The sequence below is a fragment of the Pyrus communis genome, chromosome 14, assembly GCF_963583255.1.
Source record: "Pyrus communis chromosome 14, drPyrComm1.1, whole genome shotgun sequence".
NCBI classification, from domain to species: domain Eukaryota; kingdom Viridiplantae; phylum Streptophyta; class Magnoliopsida; order Rosales; family Rosaceae; genus Pyrus; species Pyrus communis.
The window spans coordinates 22,564,973-22,590,710 of record NC_084816.1 but is presented as its reverse complement, the minus strand read 5'-3'; the positions used below and the strand labels follow the sequence as shown (position 1 = coordinate 22,590,710).

General features: G+C 35.7%; 1 protein-coding gene across 1 annotated transcript; it reads left to right on the top strand.

The window, feature by feature from the left end:
- The first annotated feature begins 8,815 nt into the window (after positions 1 to 8,815).
- LOC137714612 (uncharacterized) lies at positions 8,816 to 12,471 on the top strand. The gene is made up of 5 exons (XM_068453780.1): positions 8,816 to 11,082; positions 11,174 to 11,482; positions 11,571 to 11,676; positions 11,779 to 11,978; positions 12,096 to 12,471. The coding sequence occupies exons 1-5, from the start codon at positions 8,816 to 8,818 to the stop codon at positions 12,469 to 12,471; spliced, it is 3,258 nt and encodes a 1,085-aa protein (XP_068309881.1).
- Positions 12,472 to 25,738: the final 13,267 nt, after the last annotated feature.

Below are 25,738 nucleotides of genomic sequence, written 5' to 3'. Positions count from 1 at the left end.
AATTGTTTTGGATGCTCCCCTTGATTTCAAATCCTTTATACTGATGTTTCCCCCCTCCCCACACACACCCCCCCTGGGGCCCCAAGATGATGTACCTTTTTCACTTGCCTTATCTGTAGTTTCGGGATTGGTGAAGTACAATACAAACCATATAATGGGAGTCCTTCCAAGTCTCTGAGTGATGAGAGTTGCCAAAAGAGGTGTTTTACTTGTTGTTGACTTTCCACAGGCTTGGTTTTGAACTGGGCTGGAGGGTTTCTTAAAGGGTCGACAATGCTTGGTCTTGAATGAAACGGACCACTAACGGTTTCACGTGGTGGATGATCTTCTAAAACATCACTTTTCAGCAACTCATCCATGCTTGGCAGCTTTAGTGTAAAGAGCCAACATTATATCAACTGTTTTGAGGTATTTGCTGAGGAAATTCGTGACCTAGCAACAGTTGAAGATGAATATTCGAGAGCGATGCTAGGTAAGCAATCAGGCAAAGGTTCTAGGCAATTAGATCCAGATCGGAAGTTTGATTTCAAGTTTTGACTAATTGCTTTCTTTCTCCTTATCTTGCAGGTAAGAGCAAAGGTAAAGGAAAATACAGAGAAAAAACATGATATGAGATACTCTTGCTCTCGATCCTAATGATATGAAATACTTTTTTCTCTTGAAGAAAACAGCAGAAGATTTTGATACTGATGCAAAAACTTCTCGATCAAAACTATTTTCTTGCTGAGGAAATGAGTTGAGCATTTTTAGGAACTTGGTTGAAGAGGTATTCTTGGAGAGGATGAAAGCTGAATATTTTGAGATGCTTTGTTGAAGATGCATTCTCGGAGAAGAGGAAGAGTTAGGCATTCGTGCAGGTCTGCCTTGTCATGGAGGACGGAAGTCGACACATATAGGGATTTCCCAATAGCAAGTAATGGTGTTGTTGGGACCATTTCCTTTACGCTTATTGCCAACAGTGGTGTAGTTGGAACAGTAAAATTCACGTGTTTCAACTTTGTCAAAGATTTCTGACAAAGTTGCAACTTGCAAGTGATATCCGAAAAGCTGAGATTGCGTCTAAAAAGTGTCAATGAAATTTATTCAGGAAAATCCGACTTTTGAAATTTGAAGAATGGTGCCTCTTCGATTTTTTAACAAATACCCTGTTGCCTTTCCTTTTATAAAGATATCAATTTTGTTCAAAAACACTCAGAGAGTTGCTGTCTGTAGAAATTTCCCCTTTTTGCATTTCTGAGATTTCAATTTGTTTGACCTCCTTTTCCTTTATCATTACTGAAAATGGCTTATCCATCTGACCATTGTTTTAATTTGATTGTGGAAGATGCAGACATTTATCCTCAAGACAATGTATGGCACCTATCTTTCTTATCATCTAATGGTCCTCTTACGGTTGGGGACTCTATGATGAAGAATAACATAACCGCTACAGTGGTAGCTAGGAATCTTCTCACTCTCAAGGATAATAGCATGCTTTCAAAACGGTCTGATGAATTGGCTATTCAAGACTCTCTGGCTTTAATCGTTCAGTGTGCGGGTTCTGTATCCAACATGGGCCAACATCTACTTGCTCGAACTCACTAAGTTGAAACATGAATGGCTAAAGTGGCAAGTCTTAGACAAGAAATTAGAGGGCTTAAGCACGAGAATGGAGAGTTGCACATGCTTGCAAATAATTACTCAATAAGCATGAAAAGAAAGCTTGAACAGCTGTAGGAATCTGAAATTCGGATCCTAACTGACCATCAAAGGTTTATGGCTCTATTCCAAAGACACTCATTGTCTCAGTCGTTTGGAGTTCCACTAAGTACTGAGACTCTAAATAATTAACCTCTGCTGCTTCTTCTTTCTGGAGTTTCGCCAAGTATTGAGGCGTCTCATGATCAATCTCTAGTGCCTCCCCCTTCAAAGGTTCTATCAAGTACTATGACTTCACAAGAGCAACCTTAGTGAAGGCTCCTGTAACAACCCGTCCCAATTTTATCGGAACAAAGGGGGTATTTTCTTGAAATTTCACCTTGGGCTAGATCTTCTTTTTTTAAAATTAGTTTTTGGGTCTTAATTGGTGAGCCCAAGGGGCCCACCCCCTATCCTGTCCCCCAGTTCCCTTCATTTTTCTTTTATTTTTCTGAAAAGTCTCTCTCTTCTCTCTCAGTTCTCTCTTCTCTCTTTTTCTCCCTCTGTGATCTCTCCCTTCTCTCTCGAAACCCTTCACCCTTCTATCAACCCACACACGCACCCATGCCCACACCTCATTAACGACGACAGCATCACCATCATCACCACGTTATCTCTCTCTCTCTCTTCGTCTCTATGGAGAACAGAGAAACTCCGATGAGTTCCTCGTCCTTCCGTTTTGGGTAAGCCTCAAAACACTCCAAATGCTTCTCTTTTCATCCCTATGGTTCTTTTCTAACCCCGTGGTTGTGTTTTGGTTGTCAAACCACGAAGAAACCATCTCAGAGACATTTCCCTAGTTTTTCGGGGAGCACCGCCCCTTTCGAGGTGATTTCCAGCCATACCATGGTGAGTTGGCTAGCATGCAGGTATCAATCTCTTCATCTCGTTGAGTACTACAACGTTCCATTTTGTTTCACCCAATTTCGTTGAGTATTGAAGAAGTTATATCCATTTTCTTACCTAGTTTTCGGCGGACACCTGTGGCTTCTAGGCAGTTTTCTAGCTAACTCTGGCCACGATGACAGGAATCAAGGGTATATCTCGATTCCTTACTTTCGAGGCTTCAATTTGATATATTAAATGACATGTTTTGGTTGAGTTTTGAGCTCCATCGGAGCTCGGGAACTTTCCGACCGAATTTCGGCCTTCTCCTTCCTTTGGGTCTTGCGACCCATGTTCTAAACTCAGACCGAGCTTTCAAGCCCAGATCCTTTTGAACTAGGCCCTTTGGGCCATACCAAACCTAGGGCCTTAGGCCAGTTATCCTTTTAAATCCAACCCAATTACCTAAGCCCAAGCCCATTTCTTTTTAGTTTGTTTTATTTTTATTCCTTTTTAAATTAAAGGCCTTCGGGCCGTTTCCTTTAGCGCCTTCGGCCCGTAAACTCTAAACCCATTTATTTAAACCCTAAAACCCATTAGACCCAGACCCTTTAGGCCCAACCCGGTCCAACCCAAAACCCTTGACCCGGATCAGTTGACTTTAACCCGGTCTGACCGTTGACTTTTTGGGTTTTCGTGCGGGACCCCTCCTAGGCTAATTTCGACGTCCTGAACCCGTTTCCGATGTTCGTTTTCCCAAAATAAGTTGTTTAAGTAGGGTTTGACTAAATGTACCCTTTATGTGTTTAGGGGCAATTAATTATGGCGTTTCCGTCTTCACTAGTTGCGTGGCTCTTCGGCGACTAAGTACTATGAGTGGACCCCTTCTAAAAATGCATGTTTTAATGGTAGAAATGCATACATGGAAAAACATGATTTCACAATTATTTTTTATGAAACGCTTTGAGATAACATGCTTATTGAGGCTAGTTTGAATTATTACTACTTTTTCTATAACCCATGTTCTTATAGAATATCTGATGGATGACAATATGATATTTAGAACATGTTTAGAACATGTTTAGAACACCTCTTTATAGTATATATGATTGATGACTTTATACTGTGAAGTTGCTTTTCAATATATGTATGTTCACTGGTTTTGTATTTACCTAGTGGTCATTTCCGCTACGAGACGTAGGGATAGTTCTAGTCCGTCTCGGGTGACGGTTTGGTGTTGGCATAAGGCCTGAAGTGTGTTTCCTCTAGCTATTTAGCACATGGATAGGGAGCCAACATGGGGCCTGGAGTGTATTTTCCTCTGACTATCTGCTCAGAGACGGGGAGTCGGCATGGGGCCTGGGGGTTATCGGACATTCACTAGTGACTATTATATATACAAGTTATGATTTTAGACATTGCACGACATGCTAGGTTTGGGAAAACCTATGTTTATCATACTATATGTGTTTTCATAAAACCTGGGGGTTAGTACGTTGATAACTGTTTTATTTTATATATATATCAATTTGGTCCACTCATGTTTGTTTTGCGCCCCTTCAGGACTTAGAATCGAGGCATACAATCTCGGCGTCCAGGCACTTCCGCATTGGCATCTTCGAGTCCTCTTGGTGTAGGACCTATTCCTTTATTTCATTCAATTTTATATTATTTCTTTTAGTGTTCTAGTTAGTTGTATGCTCTGAACATGTTCCTTAAATGCATATTCATTATTATTTTATATTTATAAGCCTTATCTATCCCTTGTTTTCAGCATTTGCACTAAATAAATGGCTTTCGTCACCTTCGGGTGTAGGCCAGTGCGTGCCTATCCTAGTATTCGGGGAATATCGGGATCGGGGCGTGTCAGCTCCCCTCTATTTTTTTTCTTTTTTTTCTTTTGTAGTTGTAACTCATGTGTATGCACCTGTCTGTAATGTCCTGGAGATATCAATAAATAAACTTCATTTTATTCCAATACCTATGTGTTGGTATTGTGCCTCACAGGAAATGCTTCATCTTATTCATTGTATTGTGCTAAATATAATAAAGCATATAGTTCACTAAGATGTAGTATTTCTGAACAAAATATCAGTTGATCTTTTCCTTCACGAAGATGAATGATCCTTCTCCTTCACGAAGATGAATGATCCTTCTTAGTGTCTAAATATCGATTAATTATTTGAGTATTCAACTCATGATCTTTAATCCATATTGTTTTTTACTATCATAAACATCATGGATAAGATTCGTGTTGGCATATTGTTTGATCCGTAGTTCGTGACAATATTTCCTTCAACACTTTATAATCTTTCTAGACTCTTTAGGAATCCCAATCTAATATCATCAACTTTTGCAAGAGATTTAGTATGTTGCAACAATATTATAATTATAGTACTCACTACGGCAATTTATACCATCCATTGGTATTGAGTACATAATTTATGTTTTACCCTTCCAAGGCTTACTTCAAGCAATTTGAATCTGTTAGGGATTTTCTACACTTCATAACACATTCTTCTTTGAAATTTATACAGAGCAACTTGCTTCCATGTATACTTGAGGGATTTACTTGTGGAGATATACTTCAGACATATATATAATTCTCCACTGAAATGAACAAGTTTCACAATAAGAAATCATGTTTCCAGGAGTGTATTACAATTTCAGGTTTTAACTAGGAACCTTGTGTCATGTCAAGTTAGTGTCTTTCACTGTATTACAAATGCTTATATGTAACCTTTTGGGTTCAACATCATTTGGCAGTTTATATATATATATATATATATATATATATATATATATATATATATATATATATATATATATATATATATAACATCCCACATCGTCCAGGGGAGTGATCCTTATATGTACATTCCCATCTCTACCTAGCACGAGGCCTTTTGGGAGCTCACTGGCTTCGGGTTTCGTAGGAACTCCGAAGTTAAGCGAGAAGGGGGCTAGAGCAATCCCATGATGGGTGACCCACTGGGAAGTTGCTCGTGAGTTCCCAAAAAATAAAACCAGGTAGAGCTGTGAGTATACATATAAGGCTTACATGATCTACTTCTCTGAGCGATGTGGGATGTTACAATCCACCCTCTTAGGGGTCCGACATCCTCGTCGGCACACTCGCACCAAACGACAGAGTGACTCTGATACCAAATTGTCACATCCCGACCCGGGCCCCCATCACATCCTAGGCTCGATTCCACCGTAACACGATATTGTCCGCTTTTGGCCCCGACCACGCTCTCACGGTTTTGTTTTTGGGAATTCACACGATAACTTTCCAGTGGATCACCCATCCTGGGAATGCTCTCGCGCAAACTCATTTAACTTCAGAATTCCTATGGAACCCGAAGTCAATGAGCTCCCAAAAAGCCTCGTGCTAGGTAGAGATGTGAATATACATATAAATCTTACAGGATCCACTTCCTGGGCGATGTGAGATGTTACACGAAACTACTACAATAATTAAGGAAGGAATAGTTTTGAACCCGAGACCCATGAATTTCTATTATGATGTTTGTACGGTGGAGATGCGTTAATCTCAATTTATGGGACAAGTCGATTCTCATGGGAGGGACACAAGTATTTTCTTACAGTAAGGGGGGAAGAATAATTGGTATCGAACATACCATCCACGAGATTCTAAACTTAGACTTGTCACTTGTAACCAAGTGAAATAGAATAATACTTTACCATAATACTAAGTGGCAAAAAGGGCAAATTAAAAACAACGAAATTCTCTCATGCAGACTCTAATAGTGTTTTCTTTATAGGTGAGGGCGAGTGATGGGTTAATCGGCTGTACACAATTGACACCTAAGACCATCTCCAATCATTGGGTTAAAACCTAAAAATTTTAGCCCAGGAAATTTAAGTTTTAACTCAAAAACAAATTTTTTACTTCAACCCTTCTGGGTTAAAATTTTAGCCCTAGATTATTAAAGAATGAATTTAGGTTTTTTTTCTTTTTCTTAAAGTAACTTTTTTAAAAGAAAAAATTTATGTAGACTATCCTAATTTAATTTTATGAACATTTTAACCTAAAATATTTAGATTCCAACAAATATTAAAAAATCACTAATTGACATTATGAAACTCGCACTACTACAAAAGGACCTAATAGTGTCACTTCTTGCGTCGCTTTAATATTATATAGTGGCGAAAAAGAGATTTGCGACACTCAGTGAAGATGACGTCGTATTTAGTGTCACTTATAAGCGTCATAAAATTTCTATGTCGCTTTTAAACCGACGTAAAAATTTAGTGTCGCTTATAATCGACATATATTTTAATATTTTTAAGCAATGGCGTCGCTTTAAATAAAATAGTGTCGCTTTTAAGCGACATAAACTATTAGTGTCGCTTCTAGGCGACACTAATTCTTGTTTTTAATATTTTAAATCTTGCGTCGGTTTTGAGCGACATATATTTTGAAAACCAGTGTCGGTTGTAAGCGACACATTGTTGCTCTTTATACCCTCTCCCCCGTGTTTTCTTTTTCTTCTCTTGCACTTTTCTTATTCGTTCTTCCAATTTTTACAAAGTCTCCCGTGTTCCTCTTTCAGCTATCTCCTTTGGTTTGCAAACTTCATTTGTTCCTCTGTTCTCTCTTTCAGCTTTCTCCTTTGGTTTTCAAAATTCATTTGTTCCTCTTCACAACAGTAAGTTTTTCTTGCTTATAATATTTTTATTTTCACAACAGTAAGTTTTTCTTGTTTAATTTTTAGTTACAATTTATTTTTGTAGGAAAGTTATTGGAGTTGGTTGAGTACATAAAGAATTGTTGACGTCGAAATTCTTCAACAAATCAGGTTTGTATCCCTAACTTCTTTAATTTTTAAATTGTATAATACACAAGTTTATTTATTTAAAAATTATAATTTAAGCACTTAGATAAAATTCTACTATTTTTGTTAAATTAATAAAAATTTAGTCGAATTAATTAATTTTGTCACTCTAATTGTTATTTTAATTTGTTGTTATTTTGATAATTTTTTGTTGTTATTTACTAGAATGAATTAGATGAACATAATTTGAATTGTTATGAGAAAATGGAATGAATAATATTTATAAGCATTTATGTTAAATTAACAATATTAAATATAACATAAACTTATAATATTGAGTAATATAAGAATATATTATGTTAATTTTTTTTTTTGCACTCTAAGTGTTATTTTAATTTGGTGTTATTTTGATAATATTTTGTTGTTATTTACTAGAATGGATTAGATGAACATAATTTGAATTGTTATGAGAAAATGGAATGAATAATATTTATAAGCATTTATGTTAAATTAACAATATTAAATATAACATAAACTTATAATATTGAGTAATATAAGAATACAATATGTTAATTTTTTTTTTTTTTGCACTCTAATTGTTATTTTAATTTGTTGTTATTTTGATAATTTTTTGTTGTTATTTACTAGAATGGATTAGATGAACATAATTTGAATTGGTATGAGAAGATGGAATGAATAATATTTATAAGCATTTATGTTAAATTAACAATATTAAATATAACATAAACTTATAATATTGAGTAATATAAGAATATATTATGTTAATTTTTTTTTTTTTTTTTTTTTTTTGCACTCTAATTGTTATTTTAATTTGTTGTTATTTTGATAATTTTTTGTTGTTATTTACTAGAATGGATTAGATGAACATAATTTGAATTGTTATGAGAAGATGGAATGAATAATATTTATATGCATTTATGTTAAATTAACAATATTAAATATAACATAAACTTATAATATTGAGTAATATTATAATATATTATGTTTTTTTTTTTTTTTTTTGCACTCTAATAAGAATATAAGCTAAACTTATAATATTTAGGAATATAAAAATATAAGAATATAACCTTTCATAAGAATATAACCTAAACTTATAATATAAGAATATCCTTTCATATAAGAATATAACCTTTCATATAAGAATATAACCTAAACTTATAATATTTAGGAATATAAGAATATATTAATTAATTTTTTTTGCACTCTAATTGTTATTTGAATTTGTTGTTATTTTGATAAGTTTGATAACTTTTGGTTGTTATTTATTAGAATGGATTAGATGAGCATAATTTTGACAACTTTTTGTTGTTATTTTAATTTGCTTTTACTATAATAGGTGTTGAAAATTAAAAGATTGCAATCGTGATAGAGTTCGAGGGGTGAAAGATAGAAATTGAAAATTTTGATAGTTATGCCTACATGATAGGGATTGAAAGATTGTAGGCATCTTAGTGTCAACATAATATTTTACCTTCGTAAAGTGGTAAAATATGGACAAGAGTTGGTTGACAATACCCCGAAATTTTGAAGCGTATACAACTGGAATTAATTTGTTTTTGGATCAAGCAGTTGCAAATGGTGTTGGTCCTGATAAGTTTAGATGTCCTTGCAAAAGATGTTGTAATCGATATTCTTTTGTTAGGAACACCATTGTTGAACATCTCATATTGTATGATATGGATAAAGATTATAAAAACGCTTGTTGGCGACATCATGGCGAGCAAAACATTGGAGAGCAAAATGTGGGAATTGGAGAAGAAGAAACAGGAGATGAGGTGATTGGCATGCATGATTTTCTTAATGATGTATTTGTCCAACCATTAACAGAAGAAGGTGTTGGGCCATCTACTGAACCCCCTATTGGGGAAGGGCGTCCAGAAGAGGTGCAGACTTTTTTTAAGTTGCTTGAAGAGGCAGATCAAGATTTGTGGCCAGGTTGTAAGGAGTTTAAGAAATTGGAAGCAGTTGTAAGATTGTATCAGATCAAGTGTTTAGCGGGAATGCCTGACGAGATCTTCACCACTTTACTGGAGTTAATTAAAAGAATGTTGCCTGAAGGGGATTGTTTGCCTGAATCCTGTTATAAAGCAAAAAAACTTATAAATGACTTGGGGCTGTCGTATGTGAAAATTGATGCATGTCCCAATGATTGCATGATCTATTGGAAAGATACTTCAGATTTGACCGTGTGCTCAGTTTGTGGTAAATCAAGATATAAAATTACCAATGCAGAGGATAGCTCGAGGAAAAAGGTCGCAGCTAAGGTTATGTGGTATTTTCCTTTAAAACCACGATTGCAACGCTTTTTTATGTCGAAGCATATGGCTGAACATATGAGATGGCATGCAACTGAATGTCCTAAGGATGAGTTTATGAGACATCCTTCAGATTCTCCCGCATGGAAGCATTTGGATAATTTATATCCGGATTTTGCGTCAGAAATTCGAAATGTCCGATTAGGGTTAGCCAGTGATGGATTTAATCCTTTTGGGAAAATGAGGAATGATCATAGCACATGGCCTGTGGTGCTTTCTGTTTATAATTTGCCACCTTGGATGTGCATGAAGCAACCAAATTTGTTATTGTCTTTGTTAATACCAGGACCGCGCAGTCCTGGTAAAGAGATTGATGTATACATGCGTCCATTGATTGACGAGCTGAATGAGTTGTGGGAGGTGGGCATTCCCACTTATGATGCGTTTTCCAACCAAAGTTTTACGATGAAGGCTGCCGTGTTATGGACCATAAGTGATTTTCCGGCTTATGGAATGTTGTCAGGATGGAGTACACATGGTTATAAAGCTTGTCCACATTGCATGCATGATAAAGAATCTATTTACTTGCCAGCGAGTCGCAAGATTTGTTATATGGGGCATCGACGATTTCTTGAAGATAATCATAGGTTTCGAAGGCAAACCATCACTTTTAATGGTCGTCGAGAGCATCGTACTGCACCAAGGCAGTGGACTGGTTTACAATGTCTCGAAGAACTTTCTACATTGAGATTTACTTTTGGAAAACCAAACAAGGATGCTTCAGTTGGGCAACGCAGAAGAAGAGCTTCGAGCAGTACAAGTAGTAACAGTCAGTGGAAGAAGAAATCGATTTTTTATGAACTACCTTATTGGAGGCATCTCTTGATTAGACACAATCTTGATGTTATGCATATCGAGAAGAATATATGTGACAGTGTGGTAGGAACATTGCTAGATATAGAAAAGTCTAAAGATGGATTGGCGGCACGTGCAGATCTTGAATTCTTGAACATAAGACATAGTCAACACCCACGTAGAGAAGGAAATAGAACATTTCGACCTCCAGCATTGTTCACATTGAAAAGAGAAGAAAAAACTGCGTTTTGTAAAGTATTGTCTACTATTCGGGTCCCAGATGGATATTCATCAAATCTGTCACGATGTGTGCACGTGAATGAACGAAAAATACATGGGTTGAAAAGTCATGATTGCCATGTTTTAATGCAGCAGTTACTCCCGCTTGCAATACGCCCGGTTTTGCCTAAAGCTGTTACTATGGTTTTATTAGAGTTGAGTGCAATTTTCAGACAGTTATGTAGTAAGAAGGAGTCTGAGGAAGGATTTAAGCAACTGAATTCAAGAATTGCCTTGACATTATGTCAACTTGAGAAAATATTCCCTCCTGCATTTTTTGATATAATGGTGCACCTCCCAGTTCACTTGGCAGATGAAGCAGCGCTTGCAGGCCCTGTTCAATATAGATGGATGTATCCAATTGAACGGTAATGAATAAATTTTTATAATTTTTTTACAATTGTAGTCATAACTTTAATTAATAATTATAATAATTTGTATTTCGTTTTATAATTGTAGGTATTTGCAAACACTGAAGCGCTATGTTCGTAATAAGGGTCGTCCTGAAGGTTCTATTGCTGAAGCATATTTGGTGGATGAGTGCTTGTCATTTTGTTCCATGTATCTTAGAGACGTTGAGTCTCGTCGTACCCGTAGAGGCCGAAATGAAGATGGGATTGGACGTGGAGTATCTGGTGGGTTATCAATTTTTGACTCGAAAGGATGTTATATGGGTTCAGGAGAAAATGTGGAGCTCAATCTAAATGTTCTTGATCAGTGCCATAGATACATTCTAAATAATTGTGATGAAGTTAGCCCATTTAGAAGGTAAGAATGTTTAATCATACGTCGAAATGTTTTATTGGTTTTCTTAACTTTGAAAAAATAATTATCTAAATTGGACATAATTGTGTAGGCAACATGAAGAATTCTTGAAAACTAAATATCGTCGAGAAAGGTTAACTATGCGACAAATTAAAGAGCTAAGCAAGAAAGAATTTCCAGAATGGTTCAAGCAACATGTGAGTTGATATAATAATCATATTATTTATTTATTGTTTTGCATTTTAATTATAACATGTTTATAGTTATTTTGTCAATATTTATCTTCATACTTATTACAGATGAATTCAAGATATGATGCTAATGACACATTGATATCTCAAGACTTGCATTGGCTAGCTAATTATCCTAGTAGGGTTGTGAGCAGATACAAAAGTCACATTGTTCATGGATTTAGATTTCGTATAAAATCTGTGGATGATAAGCATAAGAATCAAAACTGTGGTGTCTTTGTACCTGCAAATGTTCCTGGAGCAATTGGGCAAGTAAATTGTTATGGCAGAGTTGTAGATATGTTTGAGGTCAAATATTGTGGTCCTACTGAAGCAGGAGATAGGGGTTGAGCTGTGATGTTATTTAAGTGCGAATGGGTTAATAGTGAAAGTCCACGAGGAATGAAGACTGATCAATATGGATTTACTATGGTGAATTTCAATCAATTGGGATTTAAAGAGGATCCTTTCATACTAGCATCACAAGCATTACAGGCATTTTACGTGGAGGACACGATTGAAAAAGATTGGCACGTAGTTGTTCGAACTCAGCCAAGAGATTTATTTGACGTATTAGAGGATAGTGATGCTATTGATGATTATGACACGCCGAACTTGGATGATCGAATTCTTGATAATGAAAATTTTCATACAAGGGTTGGCGTGGAAGAGACTCCCTTTCTTGAATCATTAGCGTTGCCTACCGGGTTCGTTAATCATGCCAATACCGACGAAGAGCTAACAGATGATGACAGGGAATAAATATATTAATTATTTTTTGTATTAATTAGACTTTGTTTTATTTTGTATGCTATGATATCGTATTATAAAATTATATTTCTGTTTTTTTTTTTTTTTTTTCCTTGACATTCTGTCGCTTTTAACCGACGGCATTTTTCAGGTATGTCAGAATTGGCGTCGGTTTTAACCGACGCAACCCCAGCCTATTTCGACGCAATGTTAAGCTTAGGACATGTGTGTCAGACTTGGCGTCGGTTTTAACCGACGCAACCGTAGCCTATTTCGACGCAATGTTAAGCTTAGGACATGTGTGTCAGACTTGGCGTCGGTTTTAACCGACGCAACCCTAGCCTATTTCGACGCAATATGAGACTATTTCGACGCAAGATACTTGTTGTCAATCATATGCATTACCCCTAATAATAATAATTATATATAATTATTTTTTATTATTTGCAGTTTTATAGCCTAAATATTAATAATTATATATTAATTTAATTGTTTTACACCCCTAAAAACAATAATAATTATATATTAATTTAACTGTTTTACACCCCTATACGAATGCAATGAATGTTTTACACCCTAATAATAATAATTATATATAATTATTTTTTATTATTTGTAGTTTTATACTAATTATAATAATTATAAACTCTAAGTGTTAGCCAATCTATCGTTTTACGAATTCTCCAAAACTAATTTCAACGATCCAAACCGTCAAAATTGTTTGTATATGCTTGGAGATCACATCAGCAAAAAATCACAAAAAAAAAACATTCAGAGATCAAGTAACGGGACAAAGCTTTTCGACGGTTATAAACGAAAAATCACGATTTAACGGTTATTTTAACTCCGATTTAGATGATTTTTTATAACTACACTCCTTGACCCTATATGAATACAATGATTGAATTCGATCTTCAATTTAAAATATTTACACAAGTGGATACCACAAAATCTTACGTTATACTTAATGAAAGTATAAATAAACTCTAAGTGTTAGCCAATCTATCGTTTTACGAATTCTCCAAAACTAATTTCAACGATCCAAACCGTCAAAATTGTTTGTATATGCTTGGAGATCACATCAGCAAAAAATCACAAAAAAAAAACATTCAGAGATCAAGTAACGGGACAAAGCTTTTCGACGGTTATAAACGAAAAATCACGATTTAACGGTTATTTTAACTCCGATTTAGATGATTTTTTATAACTACACTCCTTGACCCTATATGAATACAATGAATGAATTCGATCTTCAATTTAAAATATTTACACAAGTGGATACCACAAAATCTTACGTTATACTTAATGAAAGTATAAATAAACTCTAAGTGTTAGTCAATCTATCGTTTTACGAATTCTCCAAAACTAATTTCAACGATCCAAACCGTCAAAATTGTTTGTATATGCTTGGAGATCACATCAGCAAAAAATCACAAAAAAAAAACATTCAGAGATCAAGTAACGGGACAAAGCTTTTCGACGGTTATAAACGAAAAATCACGATTTAACGGTTATTTTAACTCCGATTTAGATGATTTTTTATAACTACACTCCTTGACCCTATATGAATACAATGAATGAATTCGATCTTCAATTTAAAATACAAAGAGTGACTCAACTCTTCTAAGCTTTCTAGGGTAATTAACTTTCCGATGTGGAGCAACTCTACATATCACCACACTTCCAACTTTGATTTGGGTTCAATGGTGTTTAATCCATTCTAGTAAATAACAACCAAATGTTATCAAATGTATCAAAATAACAACAAATTAAAATAACAATTAGAGTGCAAAAAAAATTAATTTAACATAATATATTCTTATATTCCTAAATATTATAAGTTTAGGTTATATTTAATATTGTTAATTTAACATAAATGCTTATAAATATTATTCATTCCATTTTCTCATAACAACTCAAATTATGTTCATCTAATCCATTCTAGTAAATAACAACAAAAAATTATCAAAATAACAACAAATTAAAATAACAATTACAGTGCAAAAAAAATTGATTCAACTTAATAAATTTATTTATTAAAATATTATATGACATAACATAACTAATTATTTTTAAATTTTGGGTAAATTGATTGGCATGTCTAATTATTTATTAAAATATTATATGACATAACATAACTTAATAAATTTATTTATTTGTTCCTTTTTTTTTGGGAAGTACAAATTTTATTTTTATGTTCGGCGGGAGGTTTCCCGGTATTTTTTGCTTGGAATGGGTTGAATTGATTGGCATGTCAACTTGGACTGGTTTTAATCGAGGCAAAATTATACATTTTCGAGACTAATTGAATGTCAGACGATTCTTATTTCGAAGCAAATGTTTTCATATTTCGACACAAACTTTCTCTTATTAAAAACCTGTCAGGCTAACGTAGGTTAAAACCGACGCAATGTGACCTTATTTCGACGCAAAGGCATTTATGACTGAAACATGTCAGACTTTCAGTCAAAACTATGTCAGGCTATAATATAGGTCGAATCAGATATAGTGGCGGTTTTAAGCGACACAAACCTGTGCTTATTTCGACGCTATGCAAGCTAACGTCGGTTTTAAACGACGCAGTAGGCCCTTATTTCGACGCTATGCAAGATAACGTCGGTTTAAAGCGACGCAATAGGCTTGCACTGACAAGTATAGCAGGCTTTATGTCAGGTTACGTGTGGGGAGGTTTAGTCAGTGATTGTGTCGGTTTTAAGCGACGTAATGTATTCATATTTCGACGCTAAGTTGTTATCCATATTTAATTTCTGTCTCCCTTCACTTCCGTGTTCCACTTCTGTCTCTCCTCTCTATCACCCATTTCTGGCTTCCTCTTTCCCCCATTTCTAGCTTCCTCTTTCCCCCACTTCCTTCTCCTTCCATTAAGTTTTGCAATGGATAATTCCCGTGAAGATCAACGTTCTGAGGAACTTCATTTGGAAGAGGACGAGGGTGATGCTGGTTCTTTTTTGAATTGTTATGAGTGTCAGTTTTTTTTTTTTTTTTTTTTGTGTTTGAACGATTATTATTGCTAATCTGAAAATATACATTTGTTTCCTACTTTTTAATTGTGTGTTTGTATTAACAAGGTACATCTCAACGGAGGCGTGGACCCTCAATTCCTAAATGGACGAAACAGCTTTGTTCGTTTGATTCGTCCGGAAAATGCATTAGTGATAACGCTAGTGCTTTTTCAAAACATGTAGCAGCGGAGGTTAGGGACTATAGAAATCTTCCGTTGGAGAAAGATTGGCGTAAGGTTACGGAAGAAGATAAGGAAGCTTTTTGGAATAGAATAAAGGTATATATAGATCTTTTTATTTTTAGTTGAAAATAGAAGAATAGGTCAATGATTGTAATAATATTTGACTAGCGTGATTTTTTTTGTTTTTTGTTTTTATGTATGTAGGGAAGTATCTTTTTTGAAGATGCAGATATAGTAAAAATGCCTTTGATCCGTCATATGACGCTTAAGATTGCGGAGCATGCGCACAAAGAGTTTAGAAATAAGTTAAAAAAAAAGTATTATACTAAAAGAGCAGAACAGGTTCGCAGCGAGCCTCCTCCTGATGTGATTCCTACCCAGTGGAATGATTTGTTGGCATATTGGAATAGAGACAAAACAAAGGTAAACCCTACACGATTTATTTCGTTATAACTTTAAAGTTGCCTAATATAATCTTTTCTTTTTTCGTTCGTTTTTTTTCAGGAGGTTGCTGAAAAAAATAAGATTAATCGGGGATTGAAATCAATGAACCATACTACTGGTACAAAATCCTTTGCAAGAGTGCGGGAAGAATATGTATGGATTGTACATTTTCAAGAGATGATTAATTTTAAATAATTATATTTATTTTTAGTATGAGGTTTGCTTAATTTGTTTGTATGAAATTTTATTTTTGATAAAGCGGAAGAAGCATGGGAAAGAAGCAGATCCTGTAACCTTTTTTCGTGAATGTCATACACGAAAAGATAAATCATGGATTGATGAAACATCGGAGCGTACAGGGGTAATTGATTTTTTCGTGTTAGTATTTGATTTTATTAGTATTTATTATCTATAGCTTATTTTTCTGTTTTACGATTGAATTTTTGTTTTTAAAAATTGTAATGCAAGTCAACAATGGAGAGCAACCTGCAAACATTGATTGAGTCGGGCCAAGACGATAATGAAGATCTTAGGACCCAAGTTTATGTTGATACTATGGGTCCTGAGAGGTATAATAGAGTCAGAGGATACGGTCATGGTGTGACTCCTGATATGGTGTCTTATGCATCTTCTGCATCTTCTACATCAATTTCCTCTAGGAGATCATCTAAGAGTTCAATGGCGTTGCTAATGACTCAAAATAATGAGTTGAAAATGAGAGACGAAAATAATAATAAACGGATTTCGGACCTGGAGAACAAGCAAAATCAGTTGTTTGCATGGTTTTTTCAAAGATTTCAGCCACAACCACCATATAGCCCGGGAACCCAACAATCAGGCCACAGTCAACCTCCTCAACAGTCGGGCCAAAGTCAGCCTTCCCCTGCATATCCGTATGCTGGCAATAATCAGCAACCTCTATATCCTGTGTATCCGATGCCTGCGCAGCCCATGCCATACATGCAGCAGCCGCCCATGCCATACATGCAGCAGCCGCCCATGCCATATATGCAGCAGCCACCTTATCAAGTGCCAGTATATCGACCTGAGATGGCTGCTCCGAGTGGATCTTTTCCTGAAGTTCCAGTTGGGGGGTTTTCTGGAATGCTTGCAGGTGTTGGATTTGATGTGGACTTGTCGAGGATTTTTGGATCAGATGGAGGATCTCAAGAAGGAGGATCTCAAGGAGGAGTATCTCAAGGAGAAGATTCTCAAGCAGAAGGATCTGGACGACGTTCAGGCGCAGATTCGGTTGGGTAGTTTAATTGGTTCTTTTTCTTGTCGGTTAAATACGACAGTATAATTGGTCTATCTTTTTGTTTTTTTATGTTATGTTTGTAATGTCGGATTTAATGTTTGTTACGACGGACGACTTTTTGGATTTTATGTGAAATGTGAAATGTACAGTTTGGCACTATTGTTTTTGTTATTTATTTTCATTAATGTTTATTTTGATCTTAAAATTTATAATTTTTTTTGGTTGGAATTAATTGAAATTGCATGCAGTTGTTCATCCACTTTTATTATTATTAACAAATATAGTGTCGGTTAAGACCGTTACTAGTTTTTATATTTTATTTATTTAATTGTTATCTAACGTCGGTTTAAGGAATATTTTATTTATTTCATTTTAATATAATGTCGCTTTAAAGCGACAGTATACTGCATACTTTATTATTAAATAGCTGATGCACGTGTAAGTATGCGTCGCTAGTTTTTATATTTTATTTATTTCATTGTTATCTAACGTCGGTTTAAGGAATATTTTATTTATTTCATTTTAATATAATGTCGCTTTAAAGCGACAGTATACTGCATACTTTATTATTAAATAGCTGATCCACGTGTAAGTATGCGTCGCTTTAAAGCGACACTGTGTAGTGGCGGATTAAGCTCAAAAAGCGACGCTGAAGCCCTTTTGCGACCCTAGCAATAGTGTCGCTATTGAAAAGCGACATTACATTATGTAATGTCGGATTTGTGCCAAATTTTCGACAGAAAGTTGATTTCTCGTCGGTTTGTCCTCCGCCGGTGATAGCATATATTGTAGTAGTGTCGTGAAATACTATGAAAGAATATGAAATATATAAAAGAATTTTTTTTTTCTTTAAATTACTTTAGCTGTTAGATTTAAATCTGAACCGTTAGATTTTTTTTTTTTTACTGTTGGATTTCATCAAATTAAATCTTAATCGTTGGATTCAATGAATTTATAAATAAAACTAAAAAAATATACATATATGATGGGTCAGCCCCCCATTAACTCAGGAGGAATTTTGAGCTACATTTTGCCCATAAATGAGTTTTGAGTTTTAACTCATATTTGCCCCAAGGGTTGGAGCAAGTTGGAATAAGTTTAGAACCTAAATTTTGAGTTTTTCTTCAAGGGTTGGAATAGGTCATCGTCATTGGGGTTTGCATAAGTTTTTTCATGGCTATTTGTTGTGTACGTGGGGTTTTTCCCAAAGTAAAACCATTGGCAGAGGGTAGATCTAAGATATTTCATTTTGTACAAGACGATATGTATTAAAAAGTTTAATACTACTTTAATCTAATTTAGAGAAATGAGATTTGAACTTGAGTGACATGGGACGGGCCAATTATCTTGAAGTTCATGAGTTGATTGGGCTTCAATTATGAGCTTGTGAGGAACTAAACATACGCAACAGAGTATTGTAAAGACAATTGCATTGATAACAGACGGGATGCATTAACCAAAAAGCTACTAGATGACTAGTGGCTACCACCCATCGATGAATTCCAAAGGACCTTTATGCATAGGATAGGACTACGACCCCTTTGGTATTAAGGTTTATTTTGATTGGAGCATGTGTACAAATACAACTCAATAGCCAAAGACAATAATAAACTTGGTCAAAATATTTCAAAAAAAAAAAAAAAAAAAATAGAAATTGTGCATCTGCAAAGAACCCTAGGGAGGAGACAGCGATTGGGATGATGATGACAAACTACCAAACACACACAAATTGAAGTAAATTTGGCCAATTGTGGTGGATTTACGAGGAATTGAGAGCCACCACTCAATCAAAGCGAAGAAATGATGGAAAAGTCCATGGCAGATGATGGGCATGTGGGCATTGCCAGACCACTCATCCACATCTCTTACACATTCATAGATAAGCTTGTGCCCTTTTTACATGACAAAAGACTCCATCTTTCACTTGTTTTTCGAGGAACCCACCTTTTTGGGGGACCAGTTAGTGGCTTCATCACGTCAGTTTGTTCTTTTAGAGATCCTGAAGACTCACAGAGGCATTTTAGCCTTTACCTGACCACTATCGTATGATTTATCAACGTCGGGGGTTTAATTTGTGCTTAGGGAGGGAGCAAGGTCGTGTCCTCCGTTTTTCCTTCCTCCACCACCATTGTGAATCTGTCTAGATGACAACTCTCTCTCTCCCACTCCACCCAAACCATCCTGTCATTGTCGGTTAACCGACATGATCAGTTTTAGATCCGGCTTGATTGGTTTTGGTTAGCAATTTTAGCTCGACATAGTAGGTTGGTTAGGTTTCAGTTTTGGCTCCAAACTGACCCAGCACAACCCGCTACACCCCTAGTCTTGAGCATGTTCTACGAAAATGTATACCAAACCAACCCACATGCAATTTATGTGGGAGGGTGGCAATCTTTAATGTTTCGGGCCAGTTTAATATCATTGCAATTGCATTGCATGCCCTGTAAGGATAAACGCCTTTACAACCATCTCCCTAGATTGACAAGAAAAATGGACACACAATTCGGTAAGGAAATATGTCCTTTCTAAAGTTTTGATTGACTTATATACATCGGTGGTCTCTATTTCATGTGGAAGGGTAATTAAGACAAAATGCACAATATAGTGAAAGCCAAACCACAAAAGAAGCAATCCCAGATACCCAAAACATGGCGAGCAGTATATAGCCTTTCTTTGGCCAAAACAGTAAGCACGAAGCACCTAACTACAAAAGAAGCAAAATAAACCACAAAGAAATGTGTTAGACAAGCAAAAGATTAGTGAAAAGGGGTTCGACTACAGCACAAACACTTGAAAATACCATCGTTATGGTCCATTGAGTGACACATTTGTTCCATTTAGGGAGTTGAGTTGAGAGTTGCAGAGAGAAACTGGTGGTATTTTCCAGAGCTATCACAGCGCAGATCAGATCAGCTCTTACCAGGTGTAGTAATTACATCGTGACCATTACATTATCATCTGTTTGGTTACCAAGAAAATATTTCAAGTCTTTTCATTTCTGCTTTTCTCTGGACAAAAAATGTAATCTTGAGTAGATAATCTCTAGTGGGGTTTGATTGTTTCCATAAAAATTAAGCATATATAATTCATGGTAATGTGGAATTTCAAGTGTTCATATCTATGATTCTGTGAAGCCAGTTAGCATTTTAAATAGAAAAAAGCGAAATATAATGTATTTGACGCATTTACAGAGCATCAAAATAAGAGTTTGCATTAACCTTTTTCAATTTTCACTTAACTGAAATGTACAGACACAGAGGACTAGAGGTGGTTACCATTACCAATGGGTTCAATATAAAACCACGCAAGCGTTGAAGATAGGATCAGTGAATTACCTGAGACGATCCTTCGTCATATACTTTCTTTCCTTGAAACGGTACATGCTGTGAGAACCACCGATTTGTCTACAAGATGGAACAACATATGGACTAAAGTTCCTAATCTACACTTTGGTTATATTCCAAATTTTTGTCCGGAATATGAAGATGAAGATGAAGATGCATGTCACAAACATTTTATGACATTCGTTGATTGTGTACTTTTCTTTCCTGACTCATCAAAAATCCAAAACTTTACTCTTGGTTGTATTGATCTATATGATTTCACTCGAATTGATGGTTGGCTTTGCACTGCCACCAGGCATAATGTTGTTAAACTTGATTTTCATCTTCTTCATATTTATAAGTATAACCGCAGGGCTACTTTTGAGTTTCTTCAAAGCCTTTTCAAGTGCAAAACATTGGAGGTTTTGAAGCTTTCTTCAAATTGTACTACTTACTATCCTCCTACATCACGGTGCTTTCCAAGTCTCAAATTCCTCCATATTACACTTCATATTTCTCTTGACAACTCTGTTGAGCAGCTCATTTCTTGTTGCCCTCTACTTGAAGGGTTGCTATTGATGGATTTGTTGGCACTCGTGGAGATTCTGTGGATGTTAATTTCAACATTTCTGCGTCTAAATTGAAGACTTTGACAATAAGTTTGTCAGCTTGTCCCACAAGTCCGTACAATGTTTTAATTAATGCTCCAAAGCTGAAAAGCATTAATCTTAGCCAGAATACTATGGCCTATTACTCTTTCGAGAGTGTAAGCTCTCTTGTCAATGCCAGTATTGTTCTCGAAGCCTGTCGAGAAAAGGAACGAAGTACTTTCTTTGTCAATCCTGTCATTGTGCTTATGGGAGCAATTTCCAGTGTTAAACATCTCTCTCTTTCAGGTGAATGGGCAGAAGTAAGTATACCCTGATTCTTGTTCCTTTACACCATTGCTTGCAGAGTTGTTTACCTTCCCTGATATCGATCTATGTTAGTATTCTTTCTTCCCTAAACATAGTGGGTGTTGACGTACGCCCTTATGATTTGAAATAGCAGGCGAAGTAAATTTTTGAAAGCGTTTATGTTTGATCAATGTTTATATATTTCATGAAGGGTGGTTGTCGTCAATACTTCCTCCCAGAGGAGTTGGTTCCGCATGATTGCTATTAGTGGAATTTGCTACCAGCAGTACTCTCCGTTTTTATGCCAACCCGCACCTGTTAAAGTTTTTCATTTCACTCTTTTTGAATAACTGTCAGAGCACTAAATTTAGTTCGAGGTTCTCAGAGCATCAGTGGAATCCACCGGAATGTGTGCCTGTTTGTTTGTTGCGGCTCAAGACAGTCTCCGTGCGGAGTTTCCAGGGACGACATATTGAGATGACAGTGGCAAAGTATTTGTTGAAGAATGGTATAGTTTTGAGTAAAATGATGATATGTGCAAATCGTTGGCATATGGAAAAGAAGACGTTGCACCAGGAATTTGCTACGTTTGAAAGGGGTTCATTGAAGTGTGATTTCATTTCTCCTAGTACTTTATTGAAGCTAGGACAATGAACGAATTTGCTATTTGTAGCTGCCAATGTCGCTTATAATCCAATCTAATTTGAATTGCGGTAAATGAAATTCAAATTAGCAACCAATTTATTACTCTCGACAAGTGCTCTAACCAACTATGCTAGATCCAGTTCTTACATTTGATTTATGGAATGCTAATTGCCAAACAAAGATAAACCTTATTTGACCAAAAAAAGAGATAAAAGTTGGAACGAGCTGCTGTTCTTGTGGAATTCTCAGACTTGAGAGTTGCAGAAATTGTGAAACCGCTGCTGTTAGCATTTCCCTCCGTTTCTCAGTAACCAATCTGAGCCACCAACTAAGGCTCTTCTCTTGTCAGGTACTCTTCTTCTTCTTCTTGGAAAAATGCTCCGTTCAATACTTTCTTCTGGGTTCTGTTCACCTCTTTGGAATCTTTTTTATTTCTCTAGAAAATAAAATTTAATACTTCAGGAAGCAGAATTTTATTTAAAATTTTAATTTGCTAAATTTTCTGTCCTGTTGGACTTGTAGAATTTCATGCATTTCTCTTTTTACCTGATATAGAGTACCTAACTAGTTAAGATTTCTTGTGTTTTAGGAATTGTAATTAATTCTGTATTCGAATTACTTGAAGTGTAATATTACTTGTGCCACAAGGGTTTGTGATGTATATAGAAAGGGCGTCACCCCAATCAACAGAATTATCCATTTATAATATCTTACATGGTACTAGTAGTTTAGGTAATTTTTTCTGTCAAACCCTAAGCCTATCCGCAAGCCTAGCCATCATGGCAGCCTCTTCGGGTTCACCCCAATCAGTAGAATCATCCAATTATAACTCTCTACAGTCAGTGTAAACATGTATAAAGGGTGGAAAAAATACATTCATTTTCTATTTGCTTCAGTCTTAAATAAAACCCCTAAAAGATTTTTTTTTTTATTTTTTTATTGCGCATGGATGCTGAACCTATAAAGTTCCAATTAACGGCAGTTCCGCATTTTCTGGAACCTTCACTGACTTTCAAGCCTTTCATGTCAAAGCCTCAGGCAAGAGTTACAGATAGGTCAGCAAATTACCAAATGTGGTGCTTTGTTGCATATATACTCTCCTTGAAAGAAAATGGGCTGTCAGGACGAGCAATCTGTCTACAAGATGGAAGAATGTATGTGTTTCTACCCCTATCTAGACTTCCGCTGCGGGGATTTTCCTGCTGATTCTGGTGATCTTTTAAAATTTTGTTGAGCAGGTACTTTCCTCTCATGATTCATCGGATATCCAAAAAATGGGTCTTGCCTGTGATTGTTTCCATACGGTCAGTTCCTCTCACGTTGATGTTGGATTCACACTTCTTTTAGGTAGAAATATAATTTTGTTTCGCTTGATCTTTATGCTGCTACATATGGAGACCAGATTATTGAGTTGCCTAATAGCTTTTTGCACATCCAAAATACAAATGATTTTGACCCTGAGGTCGAATTTTATTATCAATGTTCCCGCATATGGTTGTTTCCTAAGTCTCTCAAGTTCCTTTATGTTATACTCAAAGTTCTAAAAGACGTTAAGTGCGAGTCAGGCGGTCGGCTGAGATTTAGCGCCTAAGCGGCTAGACGGGATCTAGGCAGGGCATAGACAGACTAGGTGGATTTAAATAAATTAATATATATTGTATAAATAAGTATCTATTCATACTTAAGAAAAAAAACACATAATTTTCTGTGTTCATCTAAGTATTCAACTAGCCTTTTACATTTTATTGAAAAAACAAAATGCAAAAGAGAAAGTGATTGATTTTCTGTCCAAATGAGAGTCGCGATCTAGGCGGTGACTGAGCAGGTTTAGGTGGGTTAGGTAGGCGCCTAGGCGTGCTAGGCGGACACCTAAGCGGGTCTAGGTGCGCTTTTTTAATTTTCAAATGTCTAGGAACTAATTGAAACGGTAACCAACTGCCTAGCGCCTAGGAGGGGACTAGGCAGCTCTAGGCATGGATTTTTAGAACAATGGTTATACTTAATTATCCTCAAAATGACTCAATGTTTTTTTGCTTTCCCGAACTGCCCCTGTACGTGAAGATTTGGCTATTAAAGGATATCTTCGGTGCGGTGTAGTTTTTAATTTGAATATTTACGCTTCTGAACTGAACATTTTGAGAAACATGGGGACAACTTTTTACATGTATTCTCAAGCTTGAAAACCTTGGTTCCCGCTGGGTTTCTAGGATTATATTCTTGAGAATATGCACACTTTCTATTCAAAGCCAAATATTGACCTCCATGACCATTACACAAATGTTACAATTCCTCGCTTCGGACAATGCAACCACGCTTCTAGCAAGGATTTGCAATGTTAAACATCAATCCCTTTGATCTCATCTTTTGAAGGTAAGTATATCCGAAATTGCTTGTCTTACAACTGTAAGAAAGAAAGGTAAGGGGTAAGTTGGATGAACGGATGGATGCTACTGCATACATATTGTTCCATTATTTTGTGTAAAGTGGAAGAGTTGTGGGGCGCAGCATTCATGTTGGCCCGTAATATTCAACCCCTTCGAAGTTGGATAGATTGAATTTGAAGGAATGAAATAAATTAAGTAGCAATTAGGTTTGGTTGCGAAGGGTGGAAAAACTACTTAAGATTTTCTCTATTTCGGACAAACTTCAATTTCTTGCTTGAAGCATCAGAGATTAACGTTATGCATTTCATTTCTTTTTCAAGCTTCAAGTTTTGTTATGAACTTGACTGCGGTATGTGATATTCACTTTGTTGATCGATGGCTGATGAGAAATTGGACGCTGCATATGAAATAGTGCTCTTATTATATATATTTGATTGTTGTTTTTCCTATTCTATGATAATAACATTATAAACTTTCTTTTACCAACTTGTATTTTTTTTTTTTTTTTGGCCAGATTGTTTTAAATGCTTAAGTTTATTTTGTAATACTTCTTCATTAAGCAATCTCGATAAACAAAGACAGCTCAAAGAGAGGTGTAGCGTTCGCAACGAACGATTCTGATTATGACATGTGTACAGTGAAGATTCGTATTGTTCATATAAAAATACGAGGGGACCTGCTATGAAAGTGTTCTATGTATAAATAGATTTCATTGATCCCCTCATCCCCTCACAATTTCAGCGCCCCATGAAACTGAAAACCCTAAGATACAAAATTTGGGTCGCTTGAGACTCGCACCTCATTAAGACTATGAATCGAAGTTCTAAAGAACCTCTACAAGAGCGAGGTGAGTGGATTGATTTTTGGAACTCCTTTAGTTTTCAATTTTGTTTTATCAAATGAAATGTATGTTTGGAATGTGATCTCCTTAATTCATTTACCAGATGAATAGACTCATCTCAAACTGACTACAAAACTATGAGAAATGATAAACACAAATTCTTTTTCTCATCGCACATACTCTTGTTTAATTATGTTTGTTGTTTCCTTCTGATGTACTTAATCTGATGACTTGAAGTAAAAAGAGGTGTATGAAAAACTAAAAATGTATTGTACAAATCAGC